This window comes from Chaetura pelagica, unplaced genomic scaffold (genome assembly GCF_000747805.2).
Source record: "Chaetura pelagica isolate M959 unplaced genomic scaffold, ChaPel_1.0 scaffold193, whole genome shotgun sequence".
Lineage (NCBI taxonomy): Eukaryota > Metazoa > Chordata > Aves > Apodiformes > Apodidae > Chaetura > Chaetura pelagica.
This window is the reverse complement of record NW_009952562.1, coordinates 349,626-368,837: the sequence shown is the minus strand read 5'-3', so window position 1 is coordinate 368,837 and position 19,212 is coordinate 349,626. Positions and strand designations below refer to the sequence as shown.

General features: G+C 40.7%; 1 protein-coding gene across 1 annotated transcript in view; it reads left to right on the top strand.

Annotated features, from left to right (window-relative positions):
• Positions 1-16,029, top strand: part of LOC104384915 (chromosome unknown open reading frame, human C17orf85) — a 16,876-nt gene extending 847 nt beyond the window's left edge. The window contains exons 2-13 of the mRNA XM_009993304.1: positions 1,437-1,502; positions 3,107-3,212; positions 4,355-4,480; positions 6,708-6,836; positions 9,788-9,861; positions 10,730-10,838; positions 11,573-11,672; positions 11,999-12,105; positions 12,667-12,952; positions 13,760-13,917; positions 15,115-15,279; positions 15,794-16,029. Of these exons, the coding sequence (XP_009991606.1) occupies positions 1,437-1,502; positions 3,107-3,212; positions 4,355-4,480; positions 6,708-6,836; positions 9,788-9,861; positions 10,730-10,838; positions 11,573-11,672; positions 11,999-12,105; positions 12,667-12,952; positions 13,760-13,917; positions 15,115-15,279; positions 15,794-16,029 (1,662 nt within the window). The remainder of the gene's footprint in view (positions 1-1,436; positions 1,503-3,106; positions 3,213-4,354; positions 4,481-6,707; positions 6,837-9,787; positions 9,862-10,729; positions 10,839-11,572; positions 11,673-11,998; positions 12,106-12,666; positions 12,953-13,759; positions 13,918-15,114; positions 15,280-15,793) is intronic.
• Positions 16,030-19,212: the final 3,183 nt, after the last annotated feature.

Genomic DNA, 19,212 nt, shown 5'->3' with positions numbered 1-19,212 from the left:
CAGGGGTGTCGGGGGGGGGTGTGAGGGCACAGGGTGAGTGGGAGCGGCCGAGGGGCCTGGGGAGCAAAGGGAATGAAGGCGGTGGTGGAACAGGGGGCTTGGGGTGCAGTGCTGGGCTGCGGGTGGGAGCGCGTGGAAAATGGGTGTCTGGTGCCGGGAACGTAGGGAATACCTGGAGCAGGGTATGACTGAGGGAGACCTGAGTTTGGGGCACTGGGAATGCGGGCTCTGATGAGTGGATTTTATGGGTTTCCTTTCTATTTTTCTTCTCCCCTTCTTCATTTTTTGCTTATTGCTCCTGTGCAAGTTTTAGTAGGATCAGGTTTAATACCTAAAAAGGAGTCACAATTCTTCTAAACTCCTAAGTAGTCTTTTGCTCTCAAAACTTGTGTGCTGCACTTCCTTGTGATCCATGAGTCAGTCTTGGACCAGGAGTGGTTTTTAATTTAAAAAATAGTGTTTGTTTTGCTTTTTAATAACTAAATATTTGTGAACTTTAGATAAACTTTGATGCTACTCCTAAGAAAAGTGGCTTGATTTTTTGTGCTTTGGTAGCTCTGAACTGAGACTGGCCTACTTTCTAGAAGAAGTGCTTTAGTCAAAACAATTATTGCAGTACAAGCATAAACAAAACATTTATCCCTAGAGAACACATGACATGTTCTTCCAGCCCCAAAGTTTTGCCAGCTGATAATCCTCAGGGTGCCAGAATGAAGAGGTGCCTTTTTTACACACACAAGCTATAGAAGGGACAGAATTGGGTCACTGGTCCAGGGACTGTGTGGTTTAGTGCAGCCTTGTGAATTCAGCAGTCCTGATTGATGGAAATTAAACTTGTACATTTAATTTTCCACATCATTCTCCAGTTTAGCCCTTCATCAGAAGGGCTGTATCAAAACAGTAACGTTGCATCTTGCAGGTATTTGGGAGATGGGTTTGAAATAGTAAATGGGAGTGGGGGTAACAGTTACTTGTGAAATTGTGGATATGGCTTGGTGGTCTGGGTTTTGAGGCTAACAGCTGTGAGTTGGCACTTCAGGAGTCAGGTATCACTGCTCAATCTGTTCATGTGTTACATGGAAATTCTACCTAAAACCAAAATTATGGAAGTTTGAATTAGGAAAGGTGTTTGATGACTTCCCCTGTATTGCTGAGGGAGAATAAGTAAAACCTTAGCAGAGGCAGACACAGGAACTGCCTTTTGCCAAAGGAAAGAACTCTTACAGTACAGGAAGTTTGGGTTAGTTCATCTGCTTTTACCTTTACTGACATCAGTGAGAGTCACTGTTTGTGTACCTGTTTGTCTAGGGATGTAATTTGGCTGAAGGAGAAGAGGATGTATTTCTCCTAGAAATGGCCAGGGCTTTTTTTCAGCATAGCAAGTCAGTTGCTTTCAGTGTTCACTGAGATTTTATCTCCATTTTGCTTTGTTTCAGGACACGAGCAGAAGATATGAAAACAAGGCTGGAAGTTTCATTACTGGAATAGATGTAACATCCAAGGTAATTTTTGTGCTATAGTTCTTCAACATATTCTAATTATTTGTACTGGAAAGGAGAAACCATTTCACTGATTTCTTCCCCAATGTGCACAGAAGCTTCACTTTGTGTTCAGAGAGCTGGCATTTTTCAGCAGCCTGGGAATTCTCCTTTTGTTGGTTGTGGCTTGAAAATCTCTTGTAAATGGGGAGAAAGAGCATCTTTAATTTACAGAAAATGTGTGTGCCAAAACCTGAAAACATTTCTGTTGGAGTTGCCTTGATACCACTTGGTAGTGCCAAACAAAGCCCTTTGGGACAAGCCAGCTGTGGGTTTTCCTCTTGGGTGAGTGACAGAAGGAAGCACAAGTGCTTGGCAGGAAAATCTAGTTTCCTTGCCTCGTATCTTCCAAGGGCATCTTATTGTTTAATTATTTAAGACACAGTTTGAAGAATGTGAACAGCTGTTGCATTTAAATAAAGTTACAGCATTCTGTGGAACTGAATCCTCTCTGTACATGGAATAGTGGATTGGCTGTTGTTTCAGGCTGTGAAACAGACCACTGGATCTAGATAGAGAAAAAGCTTTTAGTCACACCTGCTTTCTAGGACTGAGACAGTTTTGCTTGTTCTAACAAGTACAAATCCTCATTCCAACAGTGTGTTGACAAATTATATGAATTCCCATTTTGCTTTACTGAAGCTCAGAAGATTGTGCCTATCAAAGAGTGTGGAAAGGGTTTCAGATGAAGACTAAAAATCAGCTTTTTGGCTTCAATATTTTGTGTGTGTGTGTGTGTGTATTGGAATTCAACACACTTTGCAGTTTCCCTACTCAGCAGAAAGCTCTATCTTGTTATGTTCTTTAACAATGCCGTTCTAAAAAACTTCCAGAAATTTGGTCAAATATGTTTTGGCAACCTTGTAAAACTAGTAAAAAGCCCATTTTTATTATCATTGGTGGCAGTTTTTGCTTACTTACAGTTTGTGTTCTAAGTTTGGATAGCAAGATCCAAAAATCTCTAATTCTTTCTAATTGGTTCTGTAAAATAAGGAGCTTCTCAGTCAGTTTCAGAAATTAGACAAGATCCACATCAGCTGTTGCTCATGAGCTACTTTAAAAGCAGCTTGAATTTCTAGTCTAAATAAGATCTTTGTACTCAGCACTCCAGGTGGAGTTGGTAAATTCATGCTGATAGAGACAAGTTCACATTTTTATGTCTATTTAAAAGACAGGTGGGGAAAAATCCCTGTAATCTTAAAAAGACCCATTTTCCATGTGGTGGAAATGCTTGTTTTAACAGACCTTTTTTTGAGCCCAGACTCTGGACACTTGCTAGGAAGGAAAAGATAATGTTGCTGCTCCATCCTGGAGTCTGAGCACTGCCCAAAATACCTTCTTTTCCATGTCTCTTGATGCCCACGATGTTGCTGGACCTACTTTAGAGCTATTCCTTGGCAGAGAGACGCTTTAGTGAATTATTTCTGCATTCTGAAACATTGATTCTGAAGAGACCTGTACAAAATTATTACTATAGATGGTTGCTATCTGGTAAATTTTATTTGAAATGTGTTCTTGGGAATGCTGCTGTGATTCCTGCTTTGACTGCATTGTTTTCCATTTTGCAGGAAGCAATTGAGAAGAAGGAGCAAAGAGCCAAACGCTTCCATTTTCGAGCTGAAGTGAATCTTGCCCAAAGGAATGTGGCTCTGGATCGGGACATGATGAAGAAAGGTATGAGTTTATGTAGCAGTTAAGAAGAAAAGATTCTGTTGTTTACTTCCTCACATTTCTTTTACTTGATTTATACTATTTCCTTCATCCCCAGGGGTTTTCCTAGGTCATTATCTAAAGAGATCATAGAATCCTAGAATGCCAGGTTGGAAGGGACCTCAAGGATCATCTGGTCCAACCTTTCTAGGTACTACCATATGAGGTGGCTCAGCACCCTGTCCAGCTGAGACTTCAAACTGTCCATTGTGAGGGAATCCACCACTTCCTTGGGAAACTGTTCAAATGTCACTTTGGGGTTTTTCCCCACCTTTTTATTTTAATGTCACTGCTTTTTAAGCTACTTGACAATTACCATTTCGCTTCTCATTTTACCAGCCCCAGAAGGAAGTTGTTGACATTTATTGTGTACCTGATGTACAGTTTGGCAATGGCTCCTAGTGCTACGTGCCTAAGGTTCACCCTCAGGATCCTTAAAGGATCTTTAAGGATCTTTAAATTCTTTGAAAAGGCCAGAGCTGAGCAGTGTGTGTCCTGTGCACAGCGAGGTGACATCCCGGGCTGTACGCACAGCGCAGCTGGGCTGGTGGCCCGTGTGCTCTGAGGGGGCAGGCTGGCCATGTTGGAGCCTAAGCAGATCAGCCAGGAGATGAATGCACAACACATTGGTGCTTTTGGCATCCAGTGAGCTCTCCAGGCTTTTTTTTTTTTTTTTTCCATCTGGCAGCTTGGACCCGCTAATCTGTGGCCCATAACAGCTCTGCATCAGATGATCCAAGTGGGAGTGCTTTGAACAGGTCGTGCTCACAGCCCTGAGCTCTCCCTGCTCTTTGGTATTTAATGGCAGTACTTGTGACAGCACAGTGCAGCAATGACAGCATTGAAAAAAAATGTTTTTAAGGCAGTTTGATTGCTGTGCAGTACCTGCAGCTGCCAGTGTTACCTCTTCTTAACTCTCAATTTATTAAAGATTTGCATTGTGGAATAATAATTCAAGTTATGGTACTTTAGAATGGTGTACATCATACTTTGCTCTAATTGTCTTCCTTTTAGCTTATCTAAAATGTTTGCTACCCATATGTTACCAATACAAAAGCTTGCTCTGCAGAAATGAGAACTGGTCTTGTATCACTTTCTCTTTGCAGCAATTCCTAAAGTGAGACTGGACACAATTTACATTTGTGGGGTAGATGAGATGAGTACACAGGACATCTTTGCCTATTTCAAAGAATATCCTCCTGCTCATATTGAGTGGTTAGACGATACATCATGTGAGTAAACAATCTCTATCTGTAATTCTTACTTTTTTTCCAATTTCAGTCATATCTGTACTTCAGATGTCTTTGTGGTTTCCAAGTCCCTGAGCTTTGCCTGTCTCAATTTCCCTGTCTTTCACCTTAGTCAAATGAGGTTTAGAAGGAAAGAATAAACAGCATAAGGTGAAAATCAAACCTGCTGCCTGGTTGAGTATTATTATTGCAAAGAGATAGCTGGAATAACTTGCAGGTCTCCAAGTGGATAAAAAAAAAGCACTACAATCTTGTGCTACTTGCACCTTGGCATAAATAGTGTAACTGCTTGTTCTGAGAAGGTATTTGAGCCGTGTGCAGTCAGGCAGGTTGGTGTGGTTTTGTGCTGTGAAGGAGCAGACTTGTTGTTGTATTTAATGCAGTCCAAAGGAGGAATTGGTGGGTGGAAGAAGGTAGCATCTGAGAGTGATTTACATAGATTGGAAAAGGAATGTACATTTCCATTGGAAGGGCTTTTTTGAGGAGTAAGCACACGATGAGATTGCCAGGAGGAAAGAAGGCTGTTGACAGTCACACTTCCTGCAGCGATGCTGAAGACTGTGCAAGAGTTTCTTGCTGCAGTTGGGCACTGGATCGTGGCACTGGAAGGCTCTGAGACTCATGTGACTGGAAACCCTGTAACTGAAGTAGTAAAAAAAGAAGCAGAAGCCAGTGCAGGTTTTCCAGTTGGATTGGAATTGCTGGAAGCTGGTTCATTGACAAGCATGGCTGACAATTAGTAGCATGGTTACCTGGCATGACCCTGGAGGAATTACATTTGAGTGCTAGACAAGAGATGGTGTGCTAGAGAAAACAGATAACCTTGAAGTGCTGTGTGGGACACCTTGAGATGCTGCCACAGGCTGACAGGAAATTTGAGAGGCAGTGTGTCCTAGGAGGAGAACTGCAGTGAAGAGCTGCTAGATGAACCTGTGGTGATCATAAGGTAGCAATTGTAGAGCTTAACTCTGTGGCTGATTCTACATTTTTAAAGTTGTCTGGCTGTCCTTTTTCTTAAGTGTTACATGCATCAATTTCTCGTGGAGCCAGAGGGATCTGCAGTGCAGAAATTCAGGCTTCAGAGTCAGAACAGCAGTTTGCCCAATTACAGTTAAAATACATCTCTTTTAGTGATGAATTTACATGCTGTGTCTGAGAGCATGCTGACTACACTTGATGAAAATATTAAGGAAAAATCACTGTCTTTTCAGCATAGGTTTGCTTCACAGCATGGCAAAAAACCTGAATATTCCCAGCTGAATGTCATCTCAAGGTGTCCTAATGCAAAGGGGAATTTAGACACTGCTCAGTGTGTCAAACTGATTAACATAAAATGCTAAAGGCTTTGAAAATGTGGAGATATGAAGAGCAGCTAGGCATATTTAAATGAAAAGTTATTAGCCAGGCATTCAAGTCAATATCCTGGTGTTCTTTACCATGTAAATCTTCTCTGCTTAAGTAATTTAAGAGCTATTCTTTTATTTGGGATACTGTGTATTTTTCTTGGTACCTGAATACACTCTGTCAGCTACTGCTCTGCTGTTAAGCATTTGTTGCTGTATTTGCATTGAATGCATCCGTGCATAAAGCTTCTGTTAAAAACCTGTTTCTAAGCAGTTTTAACTCTTACAATTTCAGCAGCTGCAAAATGCTTTTAATTAGTCTAATAAGTTACACTGTGGTATCATCTGCTGCTACGTGTGTGTGAGAGGCATGTCCTGAATCATCTTGTTAACCTGTGTACACTATGACCTGTGCTTGAGCAGCCTCTTCTATTTTCCTCTATTTTCCTGCTTTCTGGAAAAGGTTACCAGAATTCTGCAGTAAGGTCTGAGATTCTGGCTTCTTAATTTTTTTCCCTTTTCTTTTCCCCCTTTAATCACACTTGTGTGCTAACATGAAGTTCACAGACCTTGATTGGATATCGTGATTTGTGTGCTCAGGAAGCAGTCTAATGCACAGTGATTTTGGTTTACACCAGCTGTGTGTGTTGTTTTTGTTAATGTGATGAAACTGCATCCCCAGCTTATCAAGGGTGTTAAAAATATAACCTCCTCTGCAAGAGTTGTCTCTGGTTACTTTTTTTGTCATGTCACTATATAAGAACATTTCTGAACTTCTGTTAGTGATTTCACCCCAGTAAGATAGTGCATGTGACTGTTGGTTATACAAACTATGTTTTGGTTTTGTATGTGTTTATATGTCATAGGTAACGTGGTCTGGCTTGATGAAGTAACAGCAACACGGGCTCTAATAAATATGAGTTCCTTGCCTGATCAGGAGAAAACAAAAAGCAGAGAAAACAATGAAGAGAAGACAGCTGAAAAACCCAAGAAAGGTAGATGGAGATATGCATATACAGACATCATCTAGTTAAATGAATGAAGCTTTAAACTTGTGCTTGGGTGCTACATAATCTAAATTACTGAAGGAGCTTCTATCATATAGTTTCAGGTAAATGTATTCTGCCACTTTAAAAAAGGCTTTCATCTTGGAAACCTTTTGAAGAAGCTGCTTCTTAAAAGGTGGGTTGGAGCTAGACCAAAAGCAGTAACTCAGTCGATACTGAACGTGTTAGATGCAGGGTCACACTCAGATGTGACATTTATAGTGGTACGTCTTGCACAGAAAACTGTGATGTGCATATGAGGGCAGGAAAGGGATGGATTCTACCTGTGGAAAAAGCTGATGTTGGAAAATGCCAGAGTTCCTTCCTTTCTTGATGCAGCATCACCCTTTAACTGTATCATTCACACTGACGTATCAGGGTGTCACTTCACCCCGGTGTGCAGCATCTCTAAATGTGACCATTATACTTTCATAAGAGAAGCACAATGAGAGGTCAGTTGTAAGAGAGCAAAGTATTGAAAGTACATCTTAATGTTGTGGTAAATCTGGTATCTTAATGCCTTCATTGTATATTAATTTTACTTTTGTGGGCATAAATTAAAAATCAGACTTTTGCTACCTCAGGGTTGTTGGGGTGTTCCAGTAGTGTGATGAATTGCTGTGGTTCAAAGTGCTGCACTTCATAGTACAAAGCAAAGAGAGATGTGTTTATTTATTCTTCCATAGATTTTGCTTAGACACCATGTTTGAAGAAAATGCAAGTAGTCAGTCTCTCTAGTAGATATGTGCAGTGCTACCAAAAACCTTTCTAGAAAGAGTGGGGTTTAGGGCTTTGTTCAACTTTTGGATCCTTCTAACTCATTCACTTTTCTTGTTGCTTTTCTCTACAATACAGTGGCTCCTCAACCATCCATGTGACTTTAATTGTGGGGCAAATGTTGATAATGCTTCAAGTAAGACTTCTTAAGAAGTTTTTGGAGATGAGCGACTGTCTTGTTTCAGTAGAGCATAAATATATGTATTTAATCTTTTTTGCTACAAATTGCTTATTGCATCATCATTACAGCACATCTCAAAACCTGTTACCTAAATTACTCCTACATTAAGTTCTTTGTCTGGAAAAGTGGGATATTAGATAAAGTACAGATTGTTCAGTTACACCTTAAGGGGTGAGATGCATAAAGATACACTGGAGTAATCTGACATTCCTTTCTTAGGCAGGAATTTGAGGGCTGTTTAGACATTTGGGGAAGTGAAAGACTAGTCTTTGCTGTGAGATGTGTGAGAATCTTATCATTTGGGGGGGGAAAAAAGGTGTTTGAATGCTCTCCCCGAGGGAACTTAATTATTCAGGTTTCAGTTTGGCTCCTTTGTTTACCTGCACTCCCTCTTTGGTTTCAGTTTGGTTAATTGTGCTTTGCTTGTTTCCTTGAACATTTTTATGTTGTCAGGACCTTTTGAACAGCTGCTGGTCTCTATTTTAAGTTTTCATGTGTATTGTTGGGTGAGATTAAGAATAAGATCAGAACTCCAAAATACATTTTATTTTTTTTTATTAGTCATAGAATCATAGAACTATTCAGGTTGGAAAAGCCCCTTGGGATCACCGAGTTCAACACTCTTTCTGTGAATTTTTTTTTTCCCTACTGTCCAGTGTGAACCTCCCCTGGTGCAGCTTGAAGCCCTTCCCTCTTGTTCTGTTGCTAATTACCTGTGAGAAGAGACCAGCACCAACCTCTCTACAATGACCTTCCAGGTAGTTGTAGAGACTGACAAGGTCTCTCCTCAGCCTCCTCTTCCTCACACTAAACATCCCCAGCTCCTTCAAGCCTTCTTCATCAGATTGATTCTCCAGGCCCTTCCCCAGCTTCATTGCCTCCTCTGTCCTTGCTCCAGCACCTCGAGATCTCTCTTGAATTGAGGTGCCCCAAACTGGACACAACACTCCAGGTGTGGCCTCACCAGTGCTGAGGACAGGGGGACAATCACCTCTCTACTTCTGCTGCTCACACTATTTCCAATACAGGCCAGGATGCCACTGGCTTTCTTGGCCCCCTGGGCACACACTGGCTCATATTCAGCCACCTGTCAATTAGAACCCCCAGCTCTTTTTCTGCAGACACTTTCCAGCCACAGTTCCCCAAGCCTGGAGTGTTGCCTGGGGTTGTTGTGGCCCAAGTGCAGGACTCAGCGCTTGGCCTTGTTGAAGCCCAGACCATTGACACTGGCCCAATGATCCAATCTACCCAAGTCATATGTCTATGAAGTGCTTTGAGATCTTTGCAGATGATACTGGTATATGTTAATGTGTCCATATTCACTTTTGGTTTTTTTAGGACTGGAAAAAAAAAACTCCAATTTTCTTACTCTAGCAAGGAAGAACCCTGACGATTCTGTGCAAGCATCTCATACATTTAGTAGTCTGGAAGTGTGTGCACTTCTCTTAGTTATTTCACTTTGAAATTAAGTCATTAAGGTTGTTTGTGTTTGTTTTGTTGTTGTTTTTTTAAATCTCCTGCTTTCTCATACACCTGAAAGCTTTTGAATAACATAACCTGTTTTACATGGTTAATCTTGGATGCTTGTAGGTACTTGCAGCATTTTCATGGGAGGCTGAAGGAAACAGGCTTTTGTAAGTCTTGGCCTGTCTCATCTCTGTCACACCCTGACATGCAGTGCAATTTCATTTGCTTTCAAGTAATTAAGTTAATAATCAGTGTGTGCTGCTGTAGGCAGATACCTGCACAGGGGCTGTCCTGTTCATGCTGCTCTGTGCTCCTGTGTGCTTCAGATTGATGTAGGCATTCATCATTTTGATTATTCTTTAGACTGTAGAGGGGAAAGGATAACTCCTGCAGTTTGATTACAGAGAATGTAGGTAATGTGACTGATACACTAAATTGGAGGTTATGTTTTATCCCCAAATATTTTTCTTCTTAGAAAAACAGGAGGAAAGTTCTGACGATGAGACGGAAGAAGGCGAGGTTGAGGATGACAACCCAAGTGATGTTGAGGTCAGTACAGAAAGAAAGCAAAAACAGTGTTATGAAAGTTTTGCTCTGATCTGTGTAAAGTCTTCCTAACATTATAGGTTTAACAATATATATTTGCAATTCACAGTTTAATTGTCAAAGTAGATTAGATGGGCAAATGACAGGAAGTGCAGGTGTGCTGTTGGTGAGAGCAGCTATGTGAGAGTGTTTGTCCAAGGGGATCTAGAAGAGTGATGGGGCATCCAGCAGGTGACAGCTAGACTGGCTGTTCTGCTCTGCTGAGAGGAGGCAAGGAAAGGACAGTCATGGAGGACAATGGCCTCTCAGCAGGGAAGGCTGTGCTTCCAGAGACAACCAGGATGCAGGCTGTCCCTTGGATGTGTGGGAAGCAGCATACACGTTGATGTTTTCTATGTAATTTAATCTTCATTGGCTGAGTATATGATAGATGTGATTAGTGTTTTCTTTACAAATGGCTCAGTGAACACTTATACATCCTAGAAATATGAATTTTAATTTATATATATCAGACATAAATGAAAAAACACCTTTTGTTGTTTGAGGGCATGAGAACCTGTTAGTAAAGCCATTTAGGTATGAAACAAGAAAACATTTTTTCAGTGTCTTGAGTTGTGTTATTTATTTTCTGCATTTTGTCGGTAGTTTGTCATTTGAAAACAATTGGATTTAATAATCTGAGATAAATGTTAGGAAGCAAATTTAAAAATGGACATTTAGTTTGTCAAGCAAGAAAACGCAGAGTTCGTTTGAACATAATTTGAAAAGTAACTTTCTTAGTGATTAGTTGATTGCTTCTCTGTAGGCAATCCATTTTCATTCCACAGTCATTTTATTCTTGAGTCCAAAATACCTTTTTTGCCCCCCCAAGTTGGATGCCCTCTCCCAGGTAGAAGAGGATTCTCTCCTGCGTAATGATCTTCGCCCTGCCAATAAACTGGCTAAAGGAAACAAGCTATTCATGAGATTTGCTACTAAAGGTAAATGAACAGCTTAACAAGCATAATGAATTAATTGCTTGTTTTAGTTTTATTTGTTGACTAATGAATGACTCAAAGTATCTTTTGCAAAATTGTTAGCACTTTTGCTAATAATTAGGCATTAAGATTTTAAAATAAATCCACATTTCACATGTGAATTAAATCCAGTACAAGCTGTATGAAAATGCTTGCACCTAAAACCTTTTATCTTGGGCTCAGAGCATTCTTCCCAGTACCACACAATTGGTTTTCTGGTGTCCTCCACAGAGGTAATTCATATTTTTATAAATCTGAAAATAATTTGAGATGCTCATGAGTTATTATATTAGAGAGGTATTAGTACAGTTAAGATATTAAAATTTATGACTAAAATGAAAAAACTGTATAATTTCTGGGCCATCTGGGAAGCGACACATCCATAAAGAAAGGTCAAAGTAAGGTAAGTGTAGCTTCCAGCAGTTACAAGGGGATGTGATGCTCTTTTGAGCTGATACACAGAAACTCAGTCTCCCTAGAATTAAGTTTCCAGACATAAATAACCCTGTGGTGGGAGGAGAAATTGCGGAGGTGTCAGCAACATTGTACCCTTCATGAAGGAGACTGAAGTGAGGCTGATCTGTAGGACACTTTCAGCCTTACTTTCACTGTGTCTTTGCCTGGATAGTTGTTTATTTGTATGCAGGTGTTGTAAGATTCAAAGAGGGAAATATTCCTTTAATTGATGTTTTTTTCAGATGACAAGAAGGAGCTGGGAGCTGCAAGGCGAAGCCAGTATTACATGAAGTATGGCAACCCCAATTATGGAGGCATGAAGGGGATTCTTAGCAATTCTTGGTGAGTATTGAATAGAGGAGTTGGAGCATTCCAGGTAATTGGACAAGATAATCTAAACCTGTTTTAATTTGTGGATTTTCTTTCTATTCAATTTATGGAGATGCATTTTATATGTAAATAGTGTTTTTGGAATGTGACTGAATCTGCAAGGGGGGTGTTTTCTCATGAAAATAAAGTTTACATTCAAAACATTCAGAAGAGATCTCTGACATGAATGTATGTCTTCTAGTAAAGTGAGTGATAATTGCATATGCTTAATCCAGGACTGGATAGAGCTGATTGATGCCTTTTCTGTGACAGGAATGTGACTCTTTTTGGTGTTTCAGGAAGCGAAGATACCATTCCCGTCGAATCCATCGGGATGTGATAAAGAAAAGGACACTTATTGGGGATGATGTTGGCTTGACTCCTCCTTACAAACATCGTCACTCAGGTAATTAATGCAAATATGTGAGCCTGTAGGAGCACAGCTGGGGAATAGAGGGCTGGAAAGGCCCCCCCTGCCTCATCCAATTCCTGCAGTGCAAGAAGGGAAGTGTACTTTAAAAAAATACATCTCTAACCAAATCGTATTTTAAGAGTTTGCAGAAAATAAGTGAGGCAGCCACTTTACTGGCTTACCAAAATAGCTGCTCGTTTTTTTCTGTGATATTTTTCTTTTACAAATTTAGGACACAGGAGCTTATAGCATCAAGGACAAAAAGAGGGAATAACTTCTTTAAACTTCTTGCCAATTTGTCCTACTTACTGTGTCAGTTCTTCTGTTCTGTGACAGAGCAAGAGCTAGATGTAAATCAATGAAGATTAGAAAATTCTATTAATTAGGCTTTGATATCTTAATCTGCTCCCTAAGGTAGGAGGTGTGCATTCTCTATCCTTAGAGAACTACTCATTTGTAATGGGTTATTTATTATAGTGATTTTTTTTTTTGTCTTGGATTTAAAGTACCCTATATGAAACTTCAGATTATCAGGATCAGTTTGCTTTGCTGCAGGTTTAGTCAATGTTCCTGAGGAGCCCATTGAGGAGGAAGAAGAGGAGGAGGAAGATCAGGATATGGATGAAGATGACAGGGTTGTGGTGGAGTACCGGGATGAGCTGCAGGCTTTCAAGCAGTCCCGAGAGCGCAGCGCCGCCAGGAGGTCGAGTGCCAGTGCCTCTGATTCTGATGAGATGGACTATGATCTGGAGCTGAAAATGATATCGACTCCCTCTCCCAAAAAGAGCATGAAAATGACCATGTATGCAGATGAGGTGGAGTCACAGCTGAAGAATATTAGGTAAATGTTTCCTATTATTTGAAAGTACCCATGAAAAGGCATTCTGATTAGTGACAGAGCTGTCAAAGCTCAAAGACAAACTGAAGCTACTTTTTCAATTCTGAACATAATTTTGTAGTAGGAATTTTTAAAAGAAATACAAAATACATAAAGCAGAGCTACTAGCTCTAATTGCAGTTAGTATTTTTAAAATAAAGCTTCCTTTGCAGATTTCTGTAACCCTGCCAATCAATAATAATGAAGCTCTAAGTGGAATCAGTAGAAAATTATGCAAGCAAGCACAATTAACTTCTTGCACTTCACAGCTAGGCCAGAGAGAAATAACTCTCCCTTTTCCCTTTACCCCTCCCTCTTTTCTCAGAAAGGAGAATAACCCTTAACTGTTGATGACCAAAAGGAATTTACATTCATAATGGGCATATTAACCAAAATCTCATATAGTTAGGTTTTTAAAATAACTTAAATGCATCCCTTAAGGAGGATGGTTGTACTTCATTATAATGTTGAGTGCTTTCACAACTTAGAGGTTGCTTATCTGCTCTGGATTTTGACCCAGGGGCACAGCCTGTAGGACACAAACTCTACACCTGCCTTGGAGTGAGTGCTGAGGTGCTCATGTCCTTATGGCTAAACTTAGGATGCTGGCTGGAACACATGCCTTTCTAAGGGATATTTTTACCCCCATTTCTTAGTAGAGAAATCCAGATATTACTGTTTTGTATGATACAATTTTACACACAGGAAGACTTGAGAACTATACAAGATTTTGTTTCATTTGAGGGGCATTAAATCTATTACTTTTTTTAGGAACTCCATGCGAGCAGACAGCATAGCAACCAGTAACATCAAAAATCGGATTGGGAATAAAGGGTCATCAGAGAAAGTTGCAGATGTGAGGCTGCTGTTGGAAGAGAAACGGCAGAATAATACTGGGCCACGTCAGCCAAACAGCACTGTGAAGTCAGGTAACTTCAAACTCTTGTGCAGAACTGTGACTGGAATGGGTATATTCACTGGAATGGGAATGTTCATTTCACATCTGTGCTCCACTGCAGCTGAGAAACCTGAGGGAATTCTGTTCAGCAGCAGTTTCTGTATCCATACAGTTGATTTTTCTTTGCTGAGAGACTGAGTTAGGGATTGCTTTTGGGCAAAATTAAGTACATTTGGTGAAGAGTGACCTTTTTATTCAGTTTATTTGCCTGTTTCTTCTCCCCACCTTGGCCTTTTTGCTTTGCTCACTCCTTGAGGCAAATTCTGTATGATTGTGAAGGACAGAGCATGTGGGAAGGCTCATCTACAAAATATAACAAGAAACACTAGGTGCTTACATGGAAGAACATGTATTACATGGACATGGATGTGTTTTTCATTTGCCAGGGTTTGGTTTTTGGGCTTCAGTGTCCAAAAGGTATGTGTAATTTCAGCTACTTCTGACATACATCAGAAGATTATCTGATTGATAAGTGAATGATACTGTTTTTATCAATGTCATGTAGAACTTATGTTTGTGTATTTTACCTCTTCTAAAGATTTTGGGGCTCTGACAAGGTGGCATGTAAATCCTATAACTTTCTTTGTTTTATGTTTTTGTTTGGACCCTCTTTAAGACCAGGAATATCCAGCTAAACCAGACAAACTTCAGAATGTAGGACTTGCATCATGGGATAAGTAGTCTCAATATATTTAGGATTCTTATCTTGCGGTTTTCATTTAATTCTACAAAATAGCAAACAGTATTGGAATTCTAGAGCAAAGTATCTGTTATCCAGAAGGAACTGCTGAAGGCATACCCATTTTTGTATAATCTTACCTCTTGCTGGTTACATATGTGCTGTGCTGGTAAAACAGAAATGCAGCAAGTCATGGAGTGTCTCACGTTTTCAACCTTCTGGCCACATCACAACCTGAAAACATTACATGTCAAATTCGCTGCCAAAAAATAAAAGAGAAAAATCTGGATAGATTTTATTGCAGACATTGCCAGGTCTGAGATGGAAATGAGAAAGTTTTAAATGAAAAGACTACAGAAAAGATGGAAACTAGAGAAAGTGTGTAGTTCTGAGTTCTTGAGGTTGTGCAAGGAGCATAAAATGAGTAGGCAGAAGTTGAAGTAACTGCATTGTGGTTGTTGTTGTTTTAATCACTGTAAATCTTCCTAGATGTGAGACAAAGGCTGGGAAAAAGACCACACTCTCCAGAAATCAAACCTCCAAGTAGCACCTCTGCTCCCCGTCGAGAACCAATATCAGACGTACACAGCCGGCTAGGGATCCCCAAACAAGATGTGAAAGGCCTCTACTCTGACACCAGAGAGAAGAAATCAGGTTGGTTTTATGGAGAAAACACTGCAATGCCTTTGATTTTTACAGTGCATATTGACATTTCAGCAGAAAATCATGCAAGATGATCAGTTGAGTGAAATTTAAGATGTATTAGCAAGTGCTTGTTCAGAGCTTTGTAAATATATGTAGGTAGGTTGAGTTGATGACTTATGAGCAACGTTTTTATATAAGTATGTTTCAAAGTAGAGGAATGCTTTAAAACTGTGGTCAAAACAGGGTACTGAATCAGGTGTAGTGAATGCAGTGGCACCTCAGACCTGCATTCAGCATTCTCTGTGCATGGGAAACAGTGGAGAAGGCTGCACTGAGCCTCCCCTGTTTAAATTTCAGCTGCTGCTGAAAGCACAGTAAGTTCCAAACGTCAAGGGGGGGGAGTAGAAGGAGATTAAAAGAGATGCAGCTCATTGAAGAGGAGGTTCCTCAGACTTTCTCCAGGATTCCTCTTAGCCCTGTCTTTTAAAGAAAAATAATACATGTTTGTTTTTCATCTAATTAGGAAATTTATGGACCCGATTAGGGTCTGCTCCGAAGACACAAGAAAAGACTCCGGATAAACCTGAAAACTCTGTGGCATCTCCAGAGGAGGATGATTCAGAGCTCCAGAGGGTCTGGGGTGCTCTCATCAAGGAGAAGGAACAGTCTCGGCAGAAGAAGAGCCGGTTGGATCATTTGCCGTCCCTGCAGATCGAGATCAGCCGAGAGAGCAGCTCCGGCTCCGACACGGAGTCATGATCCTTTGTACCTTCTCTTCTGATCCTCAAGTTTGTGACTCTGCAGTGTGGCAAGATTGCCTCTGCCCAAAAGCTGGACACTGGCAAAGACTCTGCAGTGAAGGTTCCAGAAGTGTCCCTGTTCCTTTTTTACAGAAATGGAGGTGCACGTTCCACTTGAAGCAATCACCTGTGTCTGGAGGCTGTGGGTGGTCCTGGCTGACCCAGGGCATTGTCATACATCTTGATTACAGCAAACCTGTCGTTGAATCTAGCAAAACATTTTTCCCCAGGGCTTTGAACTGAAGAGGGAGAAATGCTCTGTATTTTTAAGACAACCTTTTTGTTCATAATATTTTTAACATGGAGCCTTTTAACCAAGTATTTTACAGAGTTCATCCAAAGAACAGGGCATCTCATAATCAGCATCATTGCCTTGCCCTTCTGGCTCTTACCAGCACCTTTCCTTTCCTCTTGAAGTAATAACAATAAAGCTTCCTGGGTAGGCAGCCAGCAAGGATGAAGCATGAAGGGACTATGATGTTCCCTTCCTCTAAAATACTGAATGTAAATCTAAGGTAAATGTTCCAGTGCAGTGAAATTTCCCAGGGTATCCAAGTAGCGTCACTGCTCTCAAGGAATTCAGCTGGTTTATTTTGTTGATACCATGTTCTGCTGTAGTAGGGATTGAGGTCTTCAGGACTGCAAAGTTGGGTGTTTTGAGAATTGTGTAAATTCCCAAGGGTTTAAATTTTTGTTGTTGTTGTTACATGATGAAAAATTCTGTTTCTTTCATTTTATCTGTATTATGTTTTGAAGAAATGTAACGATTTAAGAACACACACTTTTATATTTGTGAGAACTCTCCTGTTGGCCACGGTGAAAGCTGTAGTGGTGTTTTCCTATGTGCTGTTTAACTATATATATATGTAAATGAAAGAGAAAAGGAAAACTATAGGATCACTGTCTCATGTCAATACTTTTGAATGTTCTTATTGTGTATGTGGATGTGCACATGGTTGACTTGTTACATTCAGCTTTTTTACCTGATACCCCCTCTAGGTAGGAAGAAGGTTTGATCAGTGTGCAGCTGCAATTTTTTCTTGTTGCCTATGGCATTCATTTTGATTGCCAGTAATTCTAACTAAGGAATCATGCTAGCACATCACCTGCTGGTAAACAGAACAGGGAGTAAAAACATTGTCTGCTGCATTTGGATGGTCTGAAAATTTGTTTGCATTGTCCCTGTTTCCTAGGTCCTGTCAGTCCAAAATGTCTATGAATCTCTTCCCCTTTCTGCTTTTTAAGAAACAAATGTGTTTCCTTTTTTCCCCCTGTTTTTGTACTAAGTTGAAGTAGGTTTGAGGCTTCACAAAAGCAAGGAATCTGCAATTAACTTTTCTGACTGCTTTAGTATGTGTAAGAATAGCAGTGTAAAATTAAAGATGAAATGAAAGGTACAGTGACTAGAAGGGTAATCTAGGAACTGACTGAGCTTCAAGCCTTATTGCCTTGTTTGGTGACACTCATCCTTGATTTTATATTTAATTATTGAATATCTAAACATGTCTCATAAAAATACTGTTTGGAGTAAATGACTGCAATGTCTGATCAGTGTAATAATTCATTTTAACATGTGCTTTCATTCATATCCCTTCCAGGGCCTTCAAACAGTCACATCCATTTCTCAGGATCCTGATAAAATTTATTTAACCAGTGTCTTTTTGCCAGTCAACCTTTGTGTTTCATTACTGCTCTGAACCCATGATGACCTTTCTTTTTCATGAAAGGAGATGGTAGATAGGGACCATGCACCTGGTCTGTGCAGACAGGCTTCTCTGTTGTGAACCCTTGCATGTTTTTAAGCTCAGCAGCTGCTTATGGGCTGCCTCTAGTGTTGCTGATAACCACAGTGTTTCCATGTAAATACTCAAAACTTGAGCCTGGTGAAGGACAGAGTAACTGGTAGGAAGGGCAGAATGGGAAGAGGGAATCTCTCCAGCTAATGGAAAAGATGTGAGCAAAGGGATGTATGAAATCAAGGAGAAATTACGCAGACCAAGGCTTGGAGGAAGAGGAGCCATGGACACTGGTTCTATCTTCCAGGTGGTGACAAATCTGCCTCAGAAATGTCTCCATGTTGGCTGGATCAGTCCTGTTTATGGCTGGGGGGAGGGCTCTGTGTGTTCTTAGGCCACAGTTGCTTTGCTGCAAAGAAAAGGGTTGACTGTGGAAGGGACCTGTAAGGAGGGGTTTTTGTAGCTGTTTGCCTGGTTTTCCTTTTTGATGATGTACAGAGAAGCCTTGACAAGTGTTTGCTGGCATCAGTTCTCGCCTGGGGCTTCCTTAGTTACCTGAACACCAGCTGCTGGGTTTTGATATTAAAAATGAGCACTGAACTTTCAGTGAATGCTTTTGTCTCAACTGGTGAACCTGAATCTGTTTGACCTAGAGAGATTGCACAGGAAATTCTAAGTGCCCTTCCTTTTGTGTTCAGCTGGTTTGTTCTAGCTAATGTGTTCCTGATCTTTCCACTGAGCTCATCACCATCAAGGAATTTGATGCAGGAGTTTGTTCTGATACTGAGAAGTGCAACCTGTGTATTTTGCTAAAATGAAGTTACATTGACATTGGCAAGAAGGTGAAGTTCAGCTTTGGCTTTTGCTGGAGGGGGAAAATGACTGAATGTTAAGTGACTTTGTTATGGGACCACACTAGTTCTTCTAGGAACTTTTTGCTTTTTAAAAAAGGTTTGTGGTTTGTTGTTTTTTGTTGTTGTTGTTGGTTTTGGTGGGTTTTTTTTGTTTAGGGTTGATTTTATTTTTTTTTTAATATATGGTTTGGGGACTGTTATGTTGTGCAAAATAGGTGGGCTCTGCCTGCAGCTGTTGTGAGGCAGGGTCTGAGCGTTTTTATGATGATCGCTGATGTGTCTAATACGGGAAAAGGGGAGCAAAGAAACCCTTATTTTCAGTTCATTATGACATTAAAATATGAAGTAACGAAGCTTCGGTTTGGACAGCTGTTCTATGCCAAACAAAAGTGGTTCTGAAACCGCCCTGCACGCCCGGTGCTGCTGGAACCCGCTGCTGCCCTGCCCGGGGGCGGCCTGACCCAGCCCCCTCCCCACGGACCCGCCTTCCCAGCACAGAAGCGCCTGAAACGGGGCCCGGGGGTGCGGGAGGAGCCCCCGGCCCCGCGCCCG